Source organism: Miniopterus natalensis, chromosome 5, assembly GCF_054644295.1.
Source record: "Miniopterus natalensis isolate mMinNat1 chromosome 5, mMinNat1.hap1, whole genome shotgun sequence".
Taxonomy (NCBI): Eukaryota; Metazoa; Chordata; class Mammalia; order Chiroptera; family Miniopteridae; genus Miniopterus; species Miniopterus natalensis.
Genome location: NC_142085.1, coordinates 88,257,504 through 88,274,211, shown reverse-complemented (window position 1 = coordinate 88,274,211; position 16,708 = coordinate 88,257,504). Strand labels below are relative to the sequence as shown.

At 38.6% G+C, this 16,708-nt stretch overlaps 1 protein-coding gene across 5 annotated transcripts in view; it reads right to left on the bottom strand.

The window, feature by feature from the left end:
• MAP3K4 (mitogen-activated protein kinase kinase kinase 4) overlaps positions 1-16,708 on the bottom strand; it is a 69,438-nt gene that overhangs the window by 49,143 nt on the left and 3,587 nt on the right. For 4 of the 5 annotated variants that reach the window (XM_087817731.1, XM_016211266.2, XM_016211268.2 and 1 more), the window contains one exon: positions 259-449. In XM_087817731.1, the coding sequence (XP_087673857.1) occupies positions 259-449 (191 nt within the window). Of the gene's footprint in view, positions 1-258; positions 450-9,289; positions 9,340-16,708 lie in introns of those variants that run through there. The other variant, XM_087817732.1, reaches the window with a different exon arrangement.

The window sequence follows — 16,708 nt, the reverse complement described above, 5'->3', positions numbered from 1 at the left end:
TGGCCGGCAGCTCAGATGGCTGGAGCATCGTTCCATACACCAAAAGGTTGTGAGTTTGATCCCTGGTCCGGGTGCATACAAGAGGCAACTGATCGATGTTTCTCTCTCACATCAATGTCTGTCTGTCTGTCTGTCTCTCTCCCCCTTCCTCTCTCTCTAAAATCAATGAAAACATATCCTTGGGTGAGGAGGGTTGAAAAAAAAGGGTTATGTACCAGAAGTGCCACGCCCTCTCATGTGTATCTTTTCAAGACTTACCTTTCAAACTGGAGCGACTGGCAGGCCTCCCTACGCTATTCCTCTGGTGTTTGGTTGACATGCGTTTCATCTGTCGAGGTGTACTGGGGGGAGAGGTGCCATAAAGGTTCTCTGTATTTGTTTCATCTGAAAACTCCTCCACGTCAGATTCAGAATTCTTGCAAGCTGAATCTCCCAGTATGCACTCTTGCCTGTGAAAAACAATAAGCAAATATTCAGAAATATAGTAAGTGAATTCAAATTTAATCTACTTAAAATTTAAGAACTCTTGGTAAAACTTTTGTATGGATATGTCTCCTCAGCACTGCAACCTCTCTCTGCGCTTGTGGAAACTCACAGAACTTCTCTTTCACTCAAAGGAAGCAAGGACTGACTGCGGCAGCATTTACCACATGGCCAGAAGCGATGAGCAGTTTCTGTTATTTGTAGAACTATTTCTAACATAAATAAAATTTAAAACTAAAAACTTACAGATTAAAGAAAAAAAAACAAAGAACTAAAAGACACAAATCAGATGGAACTAAGCATGCACTGTGCGCCCGCCACAGACGAGCTGGGGGGCAGGGGGCAAGCATGGCGGGGCCTGGCTGCAGAGCGCCTCTTCAAAGCACATACAGAAAGCACGGGGACACTTCCCCCGACCTGAGCAGCAAAACAGAGTCCTGCTCACGCACGGCAAGTCAACCTTCCCATGTTCCCTGACACACACTACAGTACAGAGGGCGGGTGAAGGTGCCGGGGGGGGGGGCTGTGGAAGAGGAAAAGGAACTCATGTGTCTTCACCTTCAAAATCAGTTCCCCATTAACTTGTTCTCTGCCAACTCTTCCTGCCAATTCTCCGTCCCCAGCCAACTTCTCATAAAGTTCTATTTTTGCAAAGCTAACAAAATAAAATCTAATGATATAAACTGAGAACAAATACAATTCTAAAGCAGCAAACTACAAGGAATCAGTCATCAAGCTCCTTTCAAATATTTATCATCAGTCTACACCACTCTGAATATTCTTATAAAATATACTTTATATTTCATAAATGTAATTCCCAACTATATCCAAGATATATACAGGGGTTTTTTTCCTGGCAGTTCATATCCTAATATCAAATCTATTTCAAAATCATGAGGAAAAATAAAAACCACTCTAAAAGGTATGATATGTTATTATTGAATTGGACTGGCAAATAAAACTTCAGAAAATAATCTTTCAAAAGTAAAAATGCTGCAGAATTATACAAATTTACTGTACTGAAATCTATAAAGAATCCCTATGACAGGTCAAAAATTGATTTTCAATCGAATAAGATCCCTCTAGATACTTTAGTATACATGCCCCACACATATGTATACACACAAGACATACAGTGAAATACCCTGACAGCTAACCACAGGCCTTTGAAGTCACTGTACTCACTCAGCACCCACTGAGAGAACCCACGTTCCTTACACATCTGCTTAACATTAAGTGAGAAGTTTGCCACCCTGGCTGGGTGGCTCAGTTGGTTGAAGTGTTGTCCTGTACACCAAAAAGCTGCAGGTTTGATCCCTGGTCAGGGCCCATAGGGGAGGCAAGTGACCAATGTTTCGATGTTTCTTTCTCACACTGATGTTTCTCTCTCTCTCTCTCTCTCCCCCCTTCCTTCTCTCTAAAATCAATAAACATATCCTCAGTGAGGGGGAAAGAGTTTTTTAAAAATAGAGTCATAGATACAGAGAACAGGCTGACAGCTGTCAGAGAAGAAGGGGGCTGGGGGGCTGGGTGAAAAAGGTGAAGGGATTAAGCAAAAAACAAACAAACTCATAGACACAGATACCAGTATGGTGATTACCAGAAAGAAAGTGGGCTGGGGGGAAGTAAAAGAGAGTAAAGGGGGGACAAATGGTGATAGAAGGAGACTTGACTTTGGGTGGTGAACACACAATACAATATACAGGTGATGTATACAGAACTGTACACCTGTAACCTATATAATTTTATTAACCAATGTCATCCCAATAAATACAATAAATAATTTTTAAAATTTTAATAAAAATTTAGGTTTTTCTTTAAAAAAAAAGTTAACAGGAATTAAATAAATTTGGTGCAAAGTTAAAAAAAGAATCACTGGTCAGTTTGGCTCAGTGGTTAGAGCGCAGGACTGCAGACCGAAGGGTCGCCCGGCTGGGCGTGGCTCAGCGGTTGAGAGTCGACCTAGGATCCAGGCGATTGGGGTTCGATTCCTGGTCAGGGCACATGCCCGGGTTGTGGGCTCAATCAATGATTCTCTCATCATTGATGTTTCTATCTCTCTCTCCCTCTCCTTTCCTCCCTCTGAAAATCAATAAAGATATATTTTGAATAAAAAAAAAAAAATCACATGGAAGTGAAGATGAATACTGTCATTAAAACATATTAAAATAAGACAAAACATAATACATTTCATCCTTCTGTATTTATTATGCATCACAGAAAAGGAGGTAGGAAAAAATGCCATGTGGTACTGCCAGCCGCTACATTTATAATTCATAATTAAAATGAACTTTAGGACAGGCATTACACAAAGGTGACGCTATATATTTAATACTTTCTTAGGATTTACTTAATTTAGTCAAGATGGTATTCACACTTGTTGGAAATATTAGTTTATAGCCCATCTAAGTAACTTAGTAACTTAATTACATGTCAGAACAAAGTCCAACATTATTTAAAGGAATTCTTAAAAAGAAAAGTCTAGTACCCTATAAATTACATTAACAAAGTCTGACACCCTATCAAAAATTACCAAAGAAACAGGAAGATATGGCCAAAATCAGGAGAAAAATCAGCAGAAACGTAACAGGAATGACTCAAGGGGAACTAGAGATGAAAAACCACCTGAAATAGAAAATATTTGGGGTGGAATTAAAGCAGATTAGACACAGCTGAAAAAAATCAGTGAACTTGCAGACACAGCAACAGAAGCAATCTAAAATGAATCTGAGAAAAAGGTTAAGATGAAAGAGAAGAGAGCACCAGTAATCTATGGGGCTACCCCAAGCAGTGTAACGTGTGTGTTCCTGGAGTCTAAAACAAGAAAAGGCAGGCACAGAAAAAAAATCTTTCAAGAAATAAGGGCTGAAATTTTTCCCGATTTAAAGAAAACCATAAGATCACAGATCTAAGAAGCTCAATAAACTCCAAGCAGAAGAGCTATAAGAAAAGTACCGGTTTTTTATTATGCACATCATAATCAAATAGCTGAAAACCAGTGACGAAGAGAAAAATCTTAAAAGCAGACAAAGAAAAACACTTAGTTTGGGAGCCTTAGCTAAGAATCAATACATAATGAGAGGTGGGAGGGAAAAATCAAGCAAAGTTTATTCTTTTTTCTTTATAAAAAAAGAACACAAACATTTACACACAAATCTAGAAAAATAAATACTAGTGCTAAGTTCAAAAGAACCTGCATCATTTCAATTAACTTGCATCATTCCAATTAACTAACCAAAAGCATTCAAAACCTCATTTTGTATTAGCTCATGTGAGATGAGCTAATGTGGTCAGTTAACTGGTTCAGAATGTTTCCATGGTTACCAATTATTTTGGATGCGGAAAGCAGTACAAGGTCTGCATCAACTGCCCTGAAACATTTGCCTTGTGTTTAAAAACATGCAAATGTGAAGAGCCTTTCTGGTACTATACTTCTGACAGTCACATAAAACAATGCTTCACTCCTCTTCTAATACAAAACTTTGCTAAAGTACTTTGCTAAAGCACTTGACATAGAATCTAAGAAAAGTATGTCTTGAACTCAACCCAAGTGGGTTTGGTGTAGTTTTCAAATAAAAAATGTGTGGTGAAAGGACAAAAATTCAGGTTACTTGGGGTTAAATAGTTCTGCCCTGACACAGTAGGTAAACCACACAGCGACTGAAATAGCTCATCTATAAAATGAAGTTGGGTTAGATGAGTTTGAAAATATCTATGGTTTCGCAAAAGCCCTTAAAAATTAACTTCATTAAAAGCTCTTTAGCAAAGTCCTTAGAAATAAAATATTTTATCCACTTATGAGGTACAGTATAGGAGTCACCTGGGTAAGATTCTCTCTCCCACTTCCATCACCTATTCTCTGTATAATAATTAAAGGGAGACTTCTGCCATTCGGGGTAATGGGAGAGAAGCGGGGTAGGCAGAAGGGGTACAGTTTCTAGGTTTCCTTTTTAAGGACTTGTAGTTTGCCTGGCCTGCAATATAAATCAAAGGGAGCTAAGCTGAAATTGAGGTTGCATGGTTGGTTCCTACTGTAAGAGTCAATGAATAAGTCAGTTGATCTTCAGGTCAGCCTTAAGTTGAGCATTTATCAGCTAACCTTCAGGTAAGCTGCTATCAAACCTTAAGCTTCTCCAACATTCCCTACTTAACTGTTGCACTGATTCAAAGTGTCGGGTCTTTACAAACCTACCTAGTGAGTCTTGGTTATTATTGAGGATAAACACTCAAGACTTTTATTTTTTACTAAAGTTTATCTTTTTAAAAAATGTTTTTATTGATTTTTTTAAAGAGAGGGGAAGGGAGAGCGGGGGGAGGGCAGAGAGAGAGGGAGAAACATTGATCAGTTACCTCCTATACTCACCCTACCTGGGGATCGAACCCGAAACCTGGGTATGTGCCCTGACAGGAATGAACCTACAACCCTTTGGTGCACGGGACAACACAACTGAGCTACACCGGCCAGGGCTAAAATCCATCTTTTTTTTAAAAAAACAAAACAAAGGTAGATCTTCTTGTGAAAGATTTCCTATGGAACTGAACAAGAAACTATCCCAACTAGATTCGAAGCTCCATGTCTCTGTTTCTCCTATGAATAAAACAATGCCTGGTGCAGATTATGTGGCCAATAACTACCTGCTGAGTAAATTAATTTGTGAGGTAAATAATTTACCTTTGATACATTAGGCTTAATCACTGCTTAAATTCTATTGAAGTACAATCACATTTAATTATTTAAAGAATGCAATTTTTTAAAGGCTATAAGAATTAAAGGTTGTTTATTTCTGACAATGTTAGTGATATTGCAACCCTAGGTGCCAACTGACCAGAACAGCAGGAACAGGGTGTGGAGTTAGGAATAGTGGTTTTGGGATCAGATTAACATGGGCTGAAACCCCTACATTCCCATATTTATTAGTAAGAATATAAGTTTTAATCAAATTATAAACTTGAGTATAAATACTTTCATTTATTTGAAGCCTCTTTATCAAATGTCACGAGGACTTACGTTTAGTGAGTTAATTTAAAAACTATATAGTAAAAGCATTAAAAATGAACTATGCAAATACCAAAATTGAAACATTGTGGTGGCTGTTACTGTAGTGGCCCTTCATGACCAGGCTTCCTGGTACTCGCACCCTTTGTATAATCCCCTACTCTTGAATGTAGGGTGACCCTGTGACCTGCTTTAACCAATAGAATGTAGCAAAAGTGACTCTGGGCCAGTTCTGGGTCTGAGCCTTAAGAAGGCCACCTGTGTTGTCCAGAGCAAACTGGCAACCATGTCAGAAGTCCAACCACCCTGAGGCTGCCACGGTCTTCGAAGCCCAGCCGAGCCAGATGGAAAGGCTGAGTGAAGGACAGACAGCCCAGCTACTCCCAGCCTCGCTGAGCTCCCAGCTGACAACCAGTGCCTACTTGCTAGCTCATGAGTGAGGCTATTTTGGACTTCCCAGCTGCCCCAAAGCCCAAGCCAAAACCATGAGAAGCAGAAGAACCACTCAATACCATAACAGATAATAAACGGTTCTTATTTTAAGCCATTAAGCTTTGGTATGGTTTGCTAATTTATAATAGATAACCAACACACACACAAACTTGAACATTTTATTTTCACGTTAAGCCCATGAATGGGTTTAAATCCATCACTACCTGCATGAGGGCCCAAGCGTTGCCTTCTAATGTCAGTCCCTGAAAGAAGCAAAAGTCAACTCTGTCACACACCCCACAACCAAAGAGTAGCATCTGCAATGTCCATTCTCCATTTCTTTAAAACAGGACAAGAATCTAAAGACTTTTGTGGAGCACTTTTTCAGGATTTTTATGGTCTTCTTTCCTCAATTGTGAGAGTTCTCTCCTATTCCTAACTTGATGGCAATTTTCTTTTTGCGACCTATCTTTAGACTTTCCAAAGCATTCCAAATTAGTTCATATAGAAACTACAAGTCTCTTTTGAATTCACAGTTACGCAATTACAACTAAAGTGCACAATAAATCTAAGCAGACCTTGGAATGAACAGGAATTCTTGATAAGCATATGGTCCAACTGGTGGGAACAGAAAATCACAGGCATCTAGAGAGGAGCCTGTTAGTCATAAGCATCCGTGATGCTGTGAGCAGCAGATGGATGTTCTATGGAAGACATGGACAGGGTCATGTCTTGGAAGGGGGTAGGTAGATGAGTGCAGAAGGCCTGCCTGACTTAGATCTTCTGGAAGAAGTCATTTACTTTGCTCACAAAATATACTTTTTCAGTCCTGAATTAAGAAGAACAAAAAGAATAAAAAAACAACATATATATAAATTACCCCAGATGGAGAAATTTTGCTCATTAGAAATAAAAATAATTATAAGCTGCTTATAAAATATTTTCAAATAAAGGCTTTCAGAAAATAAATTTATAAAATCATATATAAATATAACAAAATGCTTTAAGACATTATTTGTCACTTTTGGTTAACCAGAAGACTACCAACAAAGAACTAAAGCAGAGAGAGAGGGAGAAATGCTTTGGACATTTAAATACATATGAGTCATGTTACAGATGAAAGACAAATGATTATTTCTGAAATTTTGCCGCAAAGAGTTAAGGACTCAAAAACAAGTGGACAAAGAATAAGACATTTCTCAGGCGTGCTTTCTTACTTTTACTAGGTCTTATACCTTCAAAAAAATGTGAGAGTATATCTAGTCTATATTCAAAACTTTGCAAGTCAATACTAGATATGTATAACAGATTAGTAAGGAGACAATCAAAACAGAATGAACATCGTTCCTAGATGCACCTGGCTGTACTGGTGGAGTGATGCAGGGAGCACAGAGGGGAGGATGTCCTTTCAATGCAAGAAGTGAAAAAAGCACCACTTCAGTTTCATTGTGGATGCATTTTGCAATGAAATGCCAACAACAAAAAATATTTTAAAAGAAGTAGCATAAAATAAAAATGACGATTCATTCAAAAGGTTGTTTGCGACTTACCTAAAGAGAACTATGGCTAAGGCAGGGAAATTTGGAATATGGAAACACAAAGGGTCTTAAACGGTGACAAGTGCATAAAAACATTAAAGAGAAACAAGAAAAGTGTATAAAACTTTAGAGGTATTAAAAAAGAAGCACGATCTCCCCCTACCTACTCTTCTCACACATGAGAACACTTTTTAATTCCTGTGTTCTAATTAGAATTTATTTGTGGAAAAAACACTTTATATCATGAATTACTTTCCTGTCATTCTTAGAAATCATGTAACTGAAGAGCCACTTTGTAACAAACACATGAACTGTTTGAATCTCCTTAGCTCATGTTATCTTTTTTCCTAATTTGGGTTTTAAAAATAGTTAACTATAGGCCCTGGCCAACTACCTCAGTTGGTCAGAGTATTGTCCTGATACTCCAAGGTTTCAAGTTCTGTCTCCAGTCAGAGGACACACAAGAATCAACCAATGAATGCATAAATAAGTGGAACAGCAAATCGATGTCTCTCTTTGTCTCTCTCCCCCCTTCTCTCGCTCTCTCTAAAAAAAAAATTAAAAACAGTTAACTATAAATATGTCCTATGACACACAATGCATTCAAAATATGAGCTCCACCTGTTAGGAAGATAAATCTAGAAAATACAAGCATATGAGAATGGAAAGAAATGTAGGAAAAGAAATTAGGACAATTAGGACATTAAATCTCTCCCTCCTGCTCTGACATTAGCACAGAAAGAGCTTACTTATCTGGGAATCAGATCTTGGTTTCCAATACCATGCTCCAATAAAAGAACCAGGACTCCCTAGAGAAATGGCTGATTGACTCCAGGACTGGGGCAAAAAAGATGTAATATGAGCCTGGTGTCAGCAAGAGAGGAAATGCTAAAAAAAAACACACCCGAAAACCAAAACAATGGGAGCACGTTAGAAGGACACAGGGGCAGAGCTCCTGCTAGCCAACGCTGGAAGGATTGGAGCAACAAAACAAACGATGCAGTACTGATTATAACCATGAACTCATGAGCCCAAAGAGATATAAATACTTAATAAATAAATGGGAGAAGAGACAAATCTCCTGTACAGAAAAAAAATCCTAGTAATTTATGTAGATATTCCCCCTCTTGAGGAGGCAGTTTAACTTTCCACCACTTACATGTGGGTTGCACCTTTAGTGACTTAGTTTCAAGTAGAGAAAAAAGTAACTTTACAGTGAAGAAACCCCACAGTCTTCTATTAGCCGTCAGGTGATCATGGCTAATTAACATCATCAGTGATAATTCATATTGAGAGCATGTGCCCCTCATATGATGACAAGGACACTTTACCTCTGCAGTTGTCCTTCCCAAATCCCGAAGTCCAGTCAAACCATGAAAACAGCAGACAAACCCAAACTGAGGAACAGTCCACGAAATACCTGACTGGTACTTTTTAAAACCGTTAAAGTCATCAAAAACAAAGTCTGAGCAACAGCCAAGGGCAGCTAAGGAGACATGGGGACTGCATGTAATGTGGTATCCAGGATGGGATCTGTGAACAGGAAAAGAACACTAGAGGAAAATGACTAAAATCTGAATAAAGTACAGAGGTTAGTAAATAATAATGTATCAATATTGCTTCATTAGCTCGCACAGATGTACACAGTGAAGTTCAACAATAGGAGAAACTGGAAACAGGACACAGGGAAATTCTGTACTACCTTTTTAACTGTCTCTAAATCAACTTTTCTAAAATAAAAAGATTTTCTTAAGAATTGCCCAGCCGGGCATGGCTTAGCGGTTGAGTGTCGACCTAGGATCAAGGCAATCGGGGTTCGATTCCTGGTCAGGGCACATACCCGGGTTGCGGGCTGCAGCTGATCAATGACTCTCTCATCACTGATGTTTCTGTCTCTCTCTCTCCCTCTCCTTTCTTCTCTCTGAAATCAATAAAGATATATATAAAAGAATTAATTTAATGACATTCTATGGAATAGTTCTATGAATAAATTTGGTGTTACTCTACAAGAAAAGACTAAGAGCAGGACTAAATGGGAAAATGTTAACATTAATTATAACATTAAGCAATTCTTTATGAATATAACTGGCGACTGTAGTTTTAGAAGTTTTTTAAGTGGTAGGTGAGGAAAAGCCATTTAAAATAGCGACTTCCAAAACTGGGATACACACCAGATTTCTGTTTATGTTTTTAATCAGCTGTATAATTTGTTACACAGTAATGAGCAATTTTCATTGTAACAGTATAATTGCTACCATTAGGTACTGAGTACTGACCATCTGCCAGGCACCATGCTAAATATCATACATAATTTCATTTAATCCTTGGCAGAGCCTTATGGCACAATTTTAGGAAAGGATTCTTTCTCCAGAAGGCCAATTCTCACTGATTGTGAAAGGCACTCATTATCAAATACCCATTATTACACACTACTCAATTAGGCACTTTACAAGTTTTATCCCATTTAATTTTCCCAACCCCCACAGGTACCATCACAATCCCTATGTTACAGAATAGGAAAAAGGCACACAGAGGTAACTTGTCTGCTCCACTGTAGGTGCCTGGGCCAGAAATGGAGTCCAGGTCTAAGTCCAAGGCCCAGGCCCTTCCCACCTTCAGCTCATCACACTCCTAGGTCACTGGGACCTCTGCCCTCTCTCAGTGGCAGGAACAGAAATTACTCCCCCCTGTGGAATAAGAAGGTATTACTCATACCTGTGGGATGAGGTCCCTACCAACTTGAAAAAGAACTTGGGGGACAGTTCAGAGATCTAGTTCTCTGGTCAGCTGTAGGGTTCATAGCTTTGGTGAAACCTTCTAACCACTCTAAGTCTAAATTTCCTGCCCTATAAACAAAGGTGTTAGCCTGGGTAAGATATTGAGTCTAACCAAATTCAGGCCTAGAGAGACCTAGTGTAGCTACAGGGGGGATAAGTGAGGGTTTTGTATGGCTTACTTATTTCTGAGTAGCAAATAGAAGGTCGAACTCAAATACTCTCTCCTTCAGGTAGCTACTTACCTTCCCTATCAACTGTAAGAACTACATCACCTTTCCTTCCCTGGAACACCCCGAACAGAGCATCATGAGACAGCCGGTGTTTCCTTCATTCAGCAATGGCCCTGCTAGACAAGTGCTGTACCAGGAGTTGAGGGAAAATACAGTACTGAACAAGAGAGTTTCCATTCCTGCCCTCCTGGAGATTTCACTCAGTAGAAAGAAGCAGACATTAGCATATAAGCACGCACATGTACAAATCTCTAAAGCACAGCTCTGAATTATGCTATTAAGGAAGACTACCAAAGCACACCAGCGGACAGGATCTAGCCTCGAGCATCAGGAAGATGGTAACAGAGGCTTCTCCCAAGAAGGAGCCCTTAAATGCAACCTCCAAGCTCTGAAGGCACTGACCCAAAGAGGGAGGGGAAAGTGGCTAAGACAGAAGGAACAGCACGTAGAGGGATCTGAAACAGAAGAGCACAGGCTCATTTGAGAAACTGACAAGCCATGATGCCCAGAGCAGAGTGGGCAGAGCGAACAAGAGCACCAAGGGCGGGCAGTTGTCAGATTACACCATGCCCTTCACCCTAACAGGAAGCAGCAGCCAGGAAGGGCAGGAAGTAGGGAGGGCGTCAGTGAACCTAGCTTTCTCTCCAAAGTACTGACATCTCCCGACACTAGTGGATGGGCATACAGATACATACAATTTTCTAACACTACTTTGACTTTTTCATGAGCAAGGTTTTGCAACTACTTAATCTTAAAGTCAATGTAAACACAGTTACTCTGTCTGTGTTATTCACACAGGCAGGACAATTCACCTGCCAGGAGCCAACAGAGGGAAAAGAACTGTTTGCTTGGGAGGAACAATGCCTTTAGGAGTTATGAAATCCTTAAAAATGGCAGGTTATAACATCTAAGAGGACAATACTACCCAGCATCAAAGATATAATTAAAGACACACACAAATAAAATTTTTCTCATGAAAAATATAACTTTCTTCTAATTAAAAACTATTTAAACTGGAATATATTTAAATAAATCTAAAAAAATTTTAGAAGAAAAAATAAAAAGCTCCTATTTTTAATTTTTAAGTTTTCTTCACGAAGGAGAACATAATTGGTAACTGTGGTTGGATACATAAGGCCAATGTGAAATTTACTGGAACTGTGGGGCCGAATGTCCTGTGTATTCCAAATATAAACACCATGTACAGTTTCAGAAATGTCTCACAGCATATAATTAAATGCAACATGTACAAAATATAGGGAATGCAAAAAACAGTTAAAAGTATGAAAACTATATTACTTTATATCTCAATCATGGGAACTCTGAGTCTTCTGCAACTGAATGTAAATTTTTATCATATGCATTTTTCAGAGTCAACAGACCACAGTTTTCATCTGATTCTTAAATGCCATCTATGTCTCAAAACAGGTTAAGAAGCACTGACCTAGACAATATTTACCACACATTTAGCAGGGTTCTCTTCTCAAAATATCTCATCCTGACATATATTAGACACTCAACGGATAAACATGTTAGGTGCTTAACTAATTCAAAGTCTACACTCCAGCTACAAGGCCGCTTCCACACTAGCCAAGTACAGAGACAATCCCCCTCCAACCACATCTACCAGCTTTACACAAAACTGACTTTTAAAAATCACATAAATGCCAAGAAGTTAACCAAACAAGAGAGCACTTTTCAATATGTTTGGAACGATACTATCCTCCTCATTCCCTGTAAAAATGGTTAATTGAAATAAACTAACAATTTAGTAACACATTTAATATAGGAATAATTAGAAAAATCCTTAAATGGTTCATAATAAAGATTATAACTAAATATAATAAAGGCAAAGCCTTTTGGGAGAAAAGATTTAAGCAAACATGGAACACAGGGTTTGGTGAATGAGAAAAGGAGACTGGTTCATATAATACAATACTAAAGGTGTGAAAGCAGATGGAAGAAACATTACAAGAACAAAATTATTTATAAGACTGACAACAGGGTAGAGCCAAAAGAATAAGAGATTTAAGCAGAAATTTTCCAAGTGATGGTTTTCTTTGTGTTTATCCTCACTGAACTTTTTGAATCTACAGGTTTGTGGTGTTCATCAAATATGAAACATTTACAGCCATTATTTCAGTTTCTTTCCTTTTTCAAGAACTTGAATTACACACATGCTGACTGTCAGCTATTACCCAACATGTCACCGATGCTCTGTACATTTTTGTCTGGTCGGTATACTCTCTGTACAACATTTTACATAGTGTCTCTTGCTATGTCCACAAACTCAGTAATTTTTCTTTCTGCAGTGTCTACTCTGTTTACAATCCCATCCAGTGTCTATCATGTCAGATACTGTACTTTTCATTTTCAGAGGTTCCACTTGGGCCTTTTTAAATATCTTTGATTACTCTCCAATGTTCATGTTTTCATTTAAATACTGAACATAACTGTAACTATTTTAACAATTATTTTTCCTACTTCCAACATTTCTGGGATTGTTTCTATTGACTGACTTTTCTCCTGGTTATGGGCTCATCTCTTCCTGCTTATTGGCATGTCTAGTAATTTTTTACTAGATGTTGAACATTACTTTCTATTTGTTGATTATCTAGATATCACTGTCTTCTTTTAAGGAGTACTGGACTTTGTTTTTTAGCAGGCTGTTAAATTATTTCCAACTCTATTTTATCCTTTAAGACTTGTTTTCAAGCTTGGTTACAGTAATTGCAGACATGCCTTTACTCTAGGGAATAGTTTAGCCCCACTACTCAGATGTGAACCTTCCAAATACTGAATGTCCCAAGTGGTCAACACAACAGACTTTCCACTTTGACCAATGGGAACTCAAATGCCTCTCAGCCCCACGTGAGCTCTGGGGACCTTTCAGCTCACAGTTCCCCAATGGCTCTTTGCTGAACATTGTGGAATTATTAGCCTATGCAAGTGCATTCTGTATTCAAAGACTCAGGGAGGCCTTATGTAGATTTCTGGCTCTTTTTCTACATCATTCCATCCTCCCCAAAACTCTGACCTCAATCTCCAACTGCCTCCCTGAACTCCAATCTGCCTCCTCAATCCAGCAAGACCACTCTGACTTGCTCGGGACTCCCCTCCCTGCACCAGCCTGGAACAGGCTTCCAGGCAGAAAGCCAGGGTAATCACAGAGCTCGCCTCGTCTGTTTACCTTGTCTCAGGGATGACAATCATGTATGGCCTACTGTCCAATGTATGAAAACAGCTGTTCTATATTTAAATTTATTCCAAATATCAACAAAAATAGCTTACTATATGCCACTAAGGAGATAGCATAGAGTAAAGAACCACACACAGACTCTGAAGTATAACAACTATAAATGAGTCCTGGCCCCAGGCATTCTGAACTAATTCATCTCTTAATGACTTTCTTCTCCTGAAAAATGCACATCTATTTCACAAGTTCATTGTAGCCACTATATAAAACATGTTATACCGTTTGAATGACGGCACATAGGTAGATGACAGATGTAAATGTATTACCATTTCTGCACCAGACAATAAATTAGGGAGTTTCCATTACCTTATCGCTCTTCTCTTTAACTAGATTATAAATTCCTTGAAGGCAGGGAACATTTTACATTATGCTCTTATATATAATAAAAAGTATCATCTGCCTGGGGGAGTATGAAAATATTCACAAGATCAGTGCCATTTGGAATGATTCCAATAAAAAAGAGAAATAAGGACAGCTGACGTACTGGGACCAATCTACACAAGGCAAGAAGCTGTGAAGGAATCCAGCATGCTCGGGCACTGGGAAGATACTCAGTGTAGACAGAGACTCTAAGTTCTAATAGGCATGGGGTTCAGCAGGTCTCAAGCTTAAAGGAGCCTCAAATTTGGCCACTACTGAGTGGCAAATTTATGTAGGGGATGCGGTGCAGTCTCTTCACAAATGTGACTTTCATTGAAACACATGGCCCCCCTAATTCTATCTAAATCTGAGGGTATGGAGATCAACTCAGAAAACCCTGGGCCTAATCAAGGCTCGTAGAGGGCCTGGTTGCTAAGCAGAGCCCATGTCTGCTTTACCCACCACGGAGCCCCTGGTCTCAGCTCAGCACTGCCTGACATGTGGTGCACACTTAATATATGAGTGAGTCTGCAAAGAAAATGAGCAGTCCAGGAGGTTTAATGGGTAATGGGATGAAGCAGTGAGTCACTACTAACCACTACTCAGAACAATTAAGGTTGAGTTTTTACATTTCACTCACAGTCAGACTAATGACACTCCTTTTTTAGTAATCATTCCTCAATATATGCATAGTCCTTGGTTTTCTGCTAAATAACACCTAAATAGTAAAAGAGCCAATTAAAAGAGCTTCTTTTTAAAAGCTCAGTTTTGAGGTTGAAGCCTCGTGGCAAATCTTTCTGGTATTTCCAGAAGCATTTCTCCCCAATTCACTTCTGATGTCCTACTTCTTCAGATAAGTGAATTGGGAAACAGAACAGTATAAGGAAGGCAATAAAAATCCTACCACTAGTCAAAACCACTGTTAATTACACACACACACACACACACACGGTAAGAATGAGTTTTGTTTTGTTTTTTTGAGGACTGCTCTATTGGAAAAAAATTTAAAAATACACCAGTGTTTTAGAGAAAAATGAATAAATTACCTAAGGTGCTCATATATTCCAACTCAAATTTACTCTAAAATTAATCCTAAATTTTAAACTCATCTTTACAATTTTTGTGTTTAACAGATAAGCAACCAAGATAACCCCTTCAGAGACTTACTCTTGTCTTCGGGAAATAATATTATTTTCAAGGAAGGAATATTTGGATCCTAACCTTGCCTCACTTCTTCAAAATGCCTTCGGATAATTTATGGAAAAGTACTGCGACTGTTCTCCTGACCCAATCTCAAGAGACAAGGGACAAAGTACAATAGCATCTTTTTTATTTTTGGCAGAGCTGTTTTTCAAAATGAGAGTAACAACCCATTTGTGGGTAATTAAATCCATTCAATGGGTCATGACGAAAATTTTTTTCATAGAACAGAACAAGAATTATCAAAGTGTATCATATATTACAAGGTCAAGCATCATTTCATAAATTTTTATTTCAGGTAGGAAGCACACACGTACTGTTGTAAAATATATTTCTTACTGTAGGTCACAAAACAGCTAGTTTTAGTATCACTACCACAGAACAAATTGCAACCTTACTGCTGCTTCAACTAAAGACTGAGCACAAAAAAGAATAGGTATCTAAAAAGGTTTGAGCATTGGCTCCTCTTTATTTTGTGAACTTGAAATAAAGTTTTATGGGGGAGAAATGTTGTGTACAATGAGCTTGGGGGAGATTTCAGGGTGGTTTGTTCCCCTTTATTCCTGAAAATGAATCTTTCATCACTGCTCTATCCTGTAAAGTCTAATTAATCCAGAACATGCAAGTATTCCACAGCTGGTCACATGGGCCTGAGCGGGCACTGGGCTAGGGGTCAGGTGGCTGATGAGTACCTTAGCCTTGGACCCTAACAAGGGGAGCACAACGTGACATAAGGGAAAGGGAAGCAAGAGCCTAGATCCTGGGTTGTGACCATGAGGAGCTGCAGCCTCTAGGCAGGCTTTCTCGTCTCTAAAATAAAAGGAATGGCCCAGATGAGCTCCAAGTTCCCTTCTAGCTCTAAACTCTTGTAAGTCTATGTCTGAGCAATGGCTGGAAAATTGGGCTAAATGAATGTTGAGTCCTACAACCATAAGACTTGTGTCAGTACATGCTTAATTATCTGAATAATAACTAAATACTTAGACATTCAAAATATTAATTCTAAATACTTTGTGAGAAAACCAAGCTATATCTACATTTTTATGTTCCTACATAAAAAGACTTTAGAATTGTTAATGGCATAATAAAAATAATGCATGTATTGAATTTTCTTCCAAAATATTTCCACTGAAAGGTTAAAAAGGTTGACAATTTCTACAACTTTACATTTTAAACTAGCTGACCTCTAATAAGCCCTAATCAGAACATTCTACAGTTCAGCAGTACCCTCAAATAGCCTGCATGCATGGGAAGAAAGCTCCACTGAAATCATCAAATCTGATCAGCTCCAAAGCTTAGTATCTACTTTTCTCCATAGCAGGTTTATTTCCCCTGAAATTATGCTGAGATGAAATTCACTTATGAAACACTTTTGACAGAATGCCTAATATATTCTTAATAGCTTTCCCTTCTATTTTATAAACATTTGGCATCCA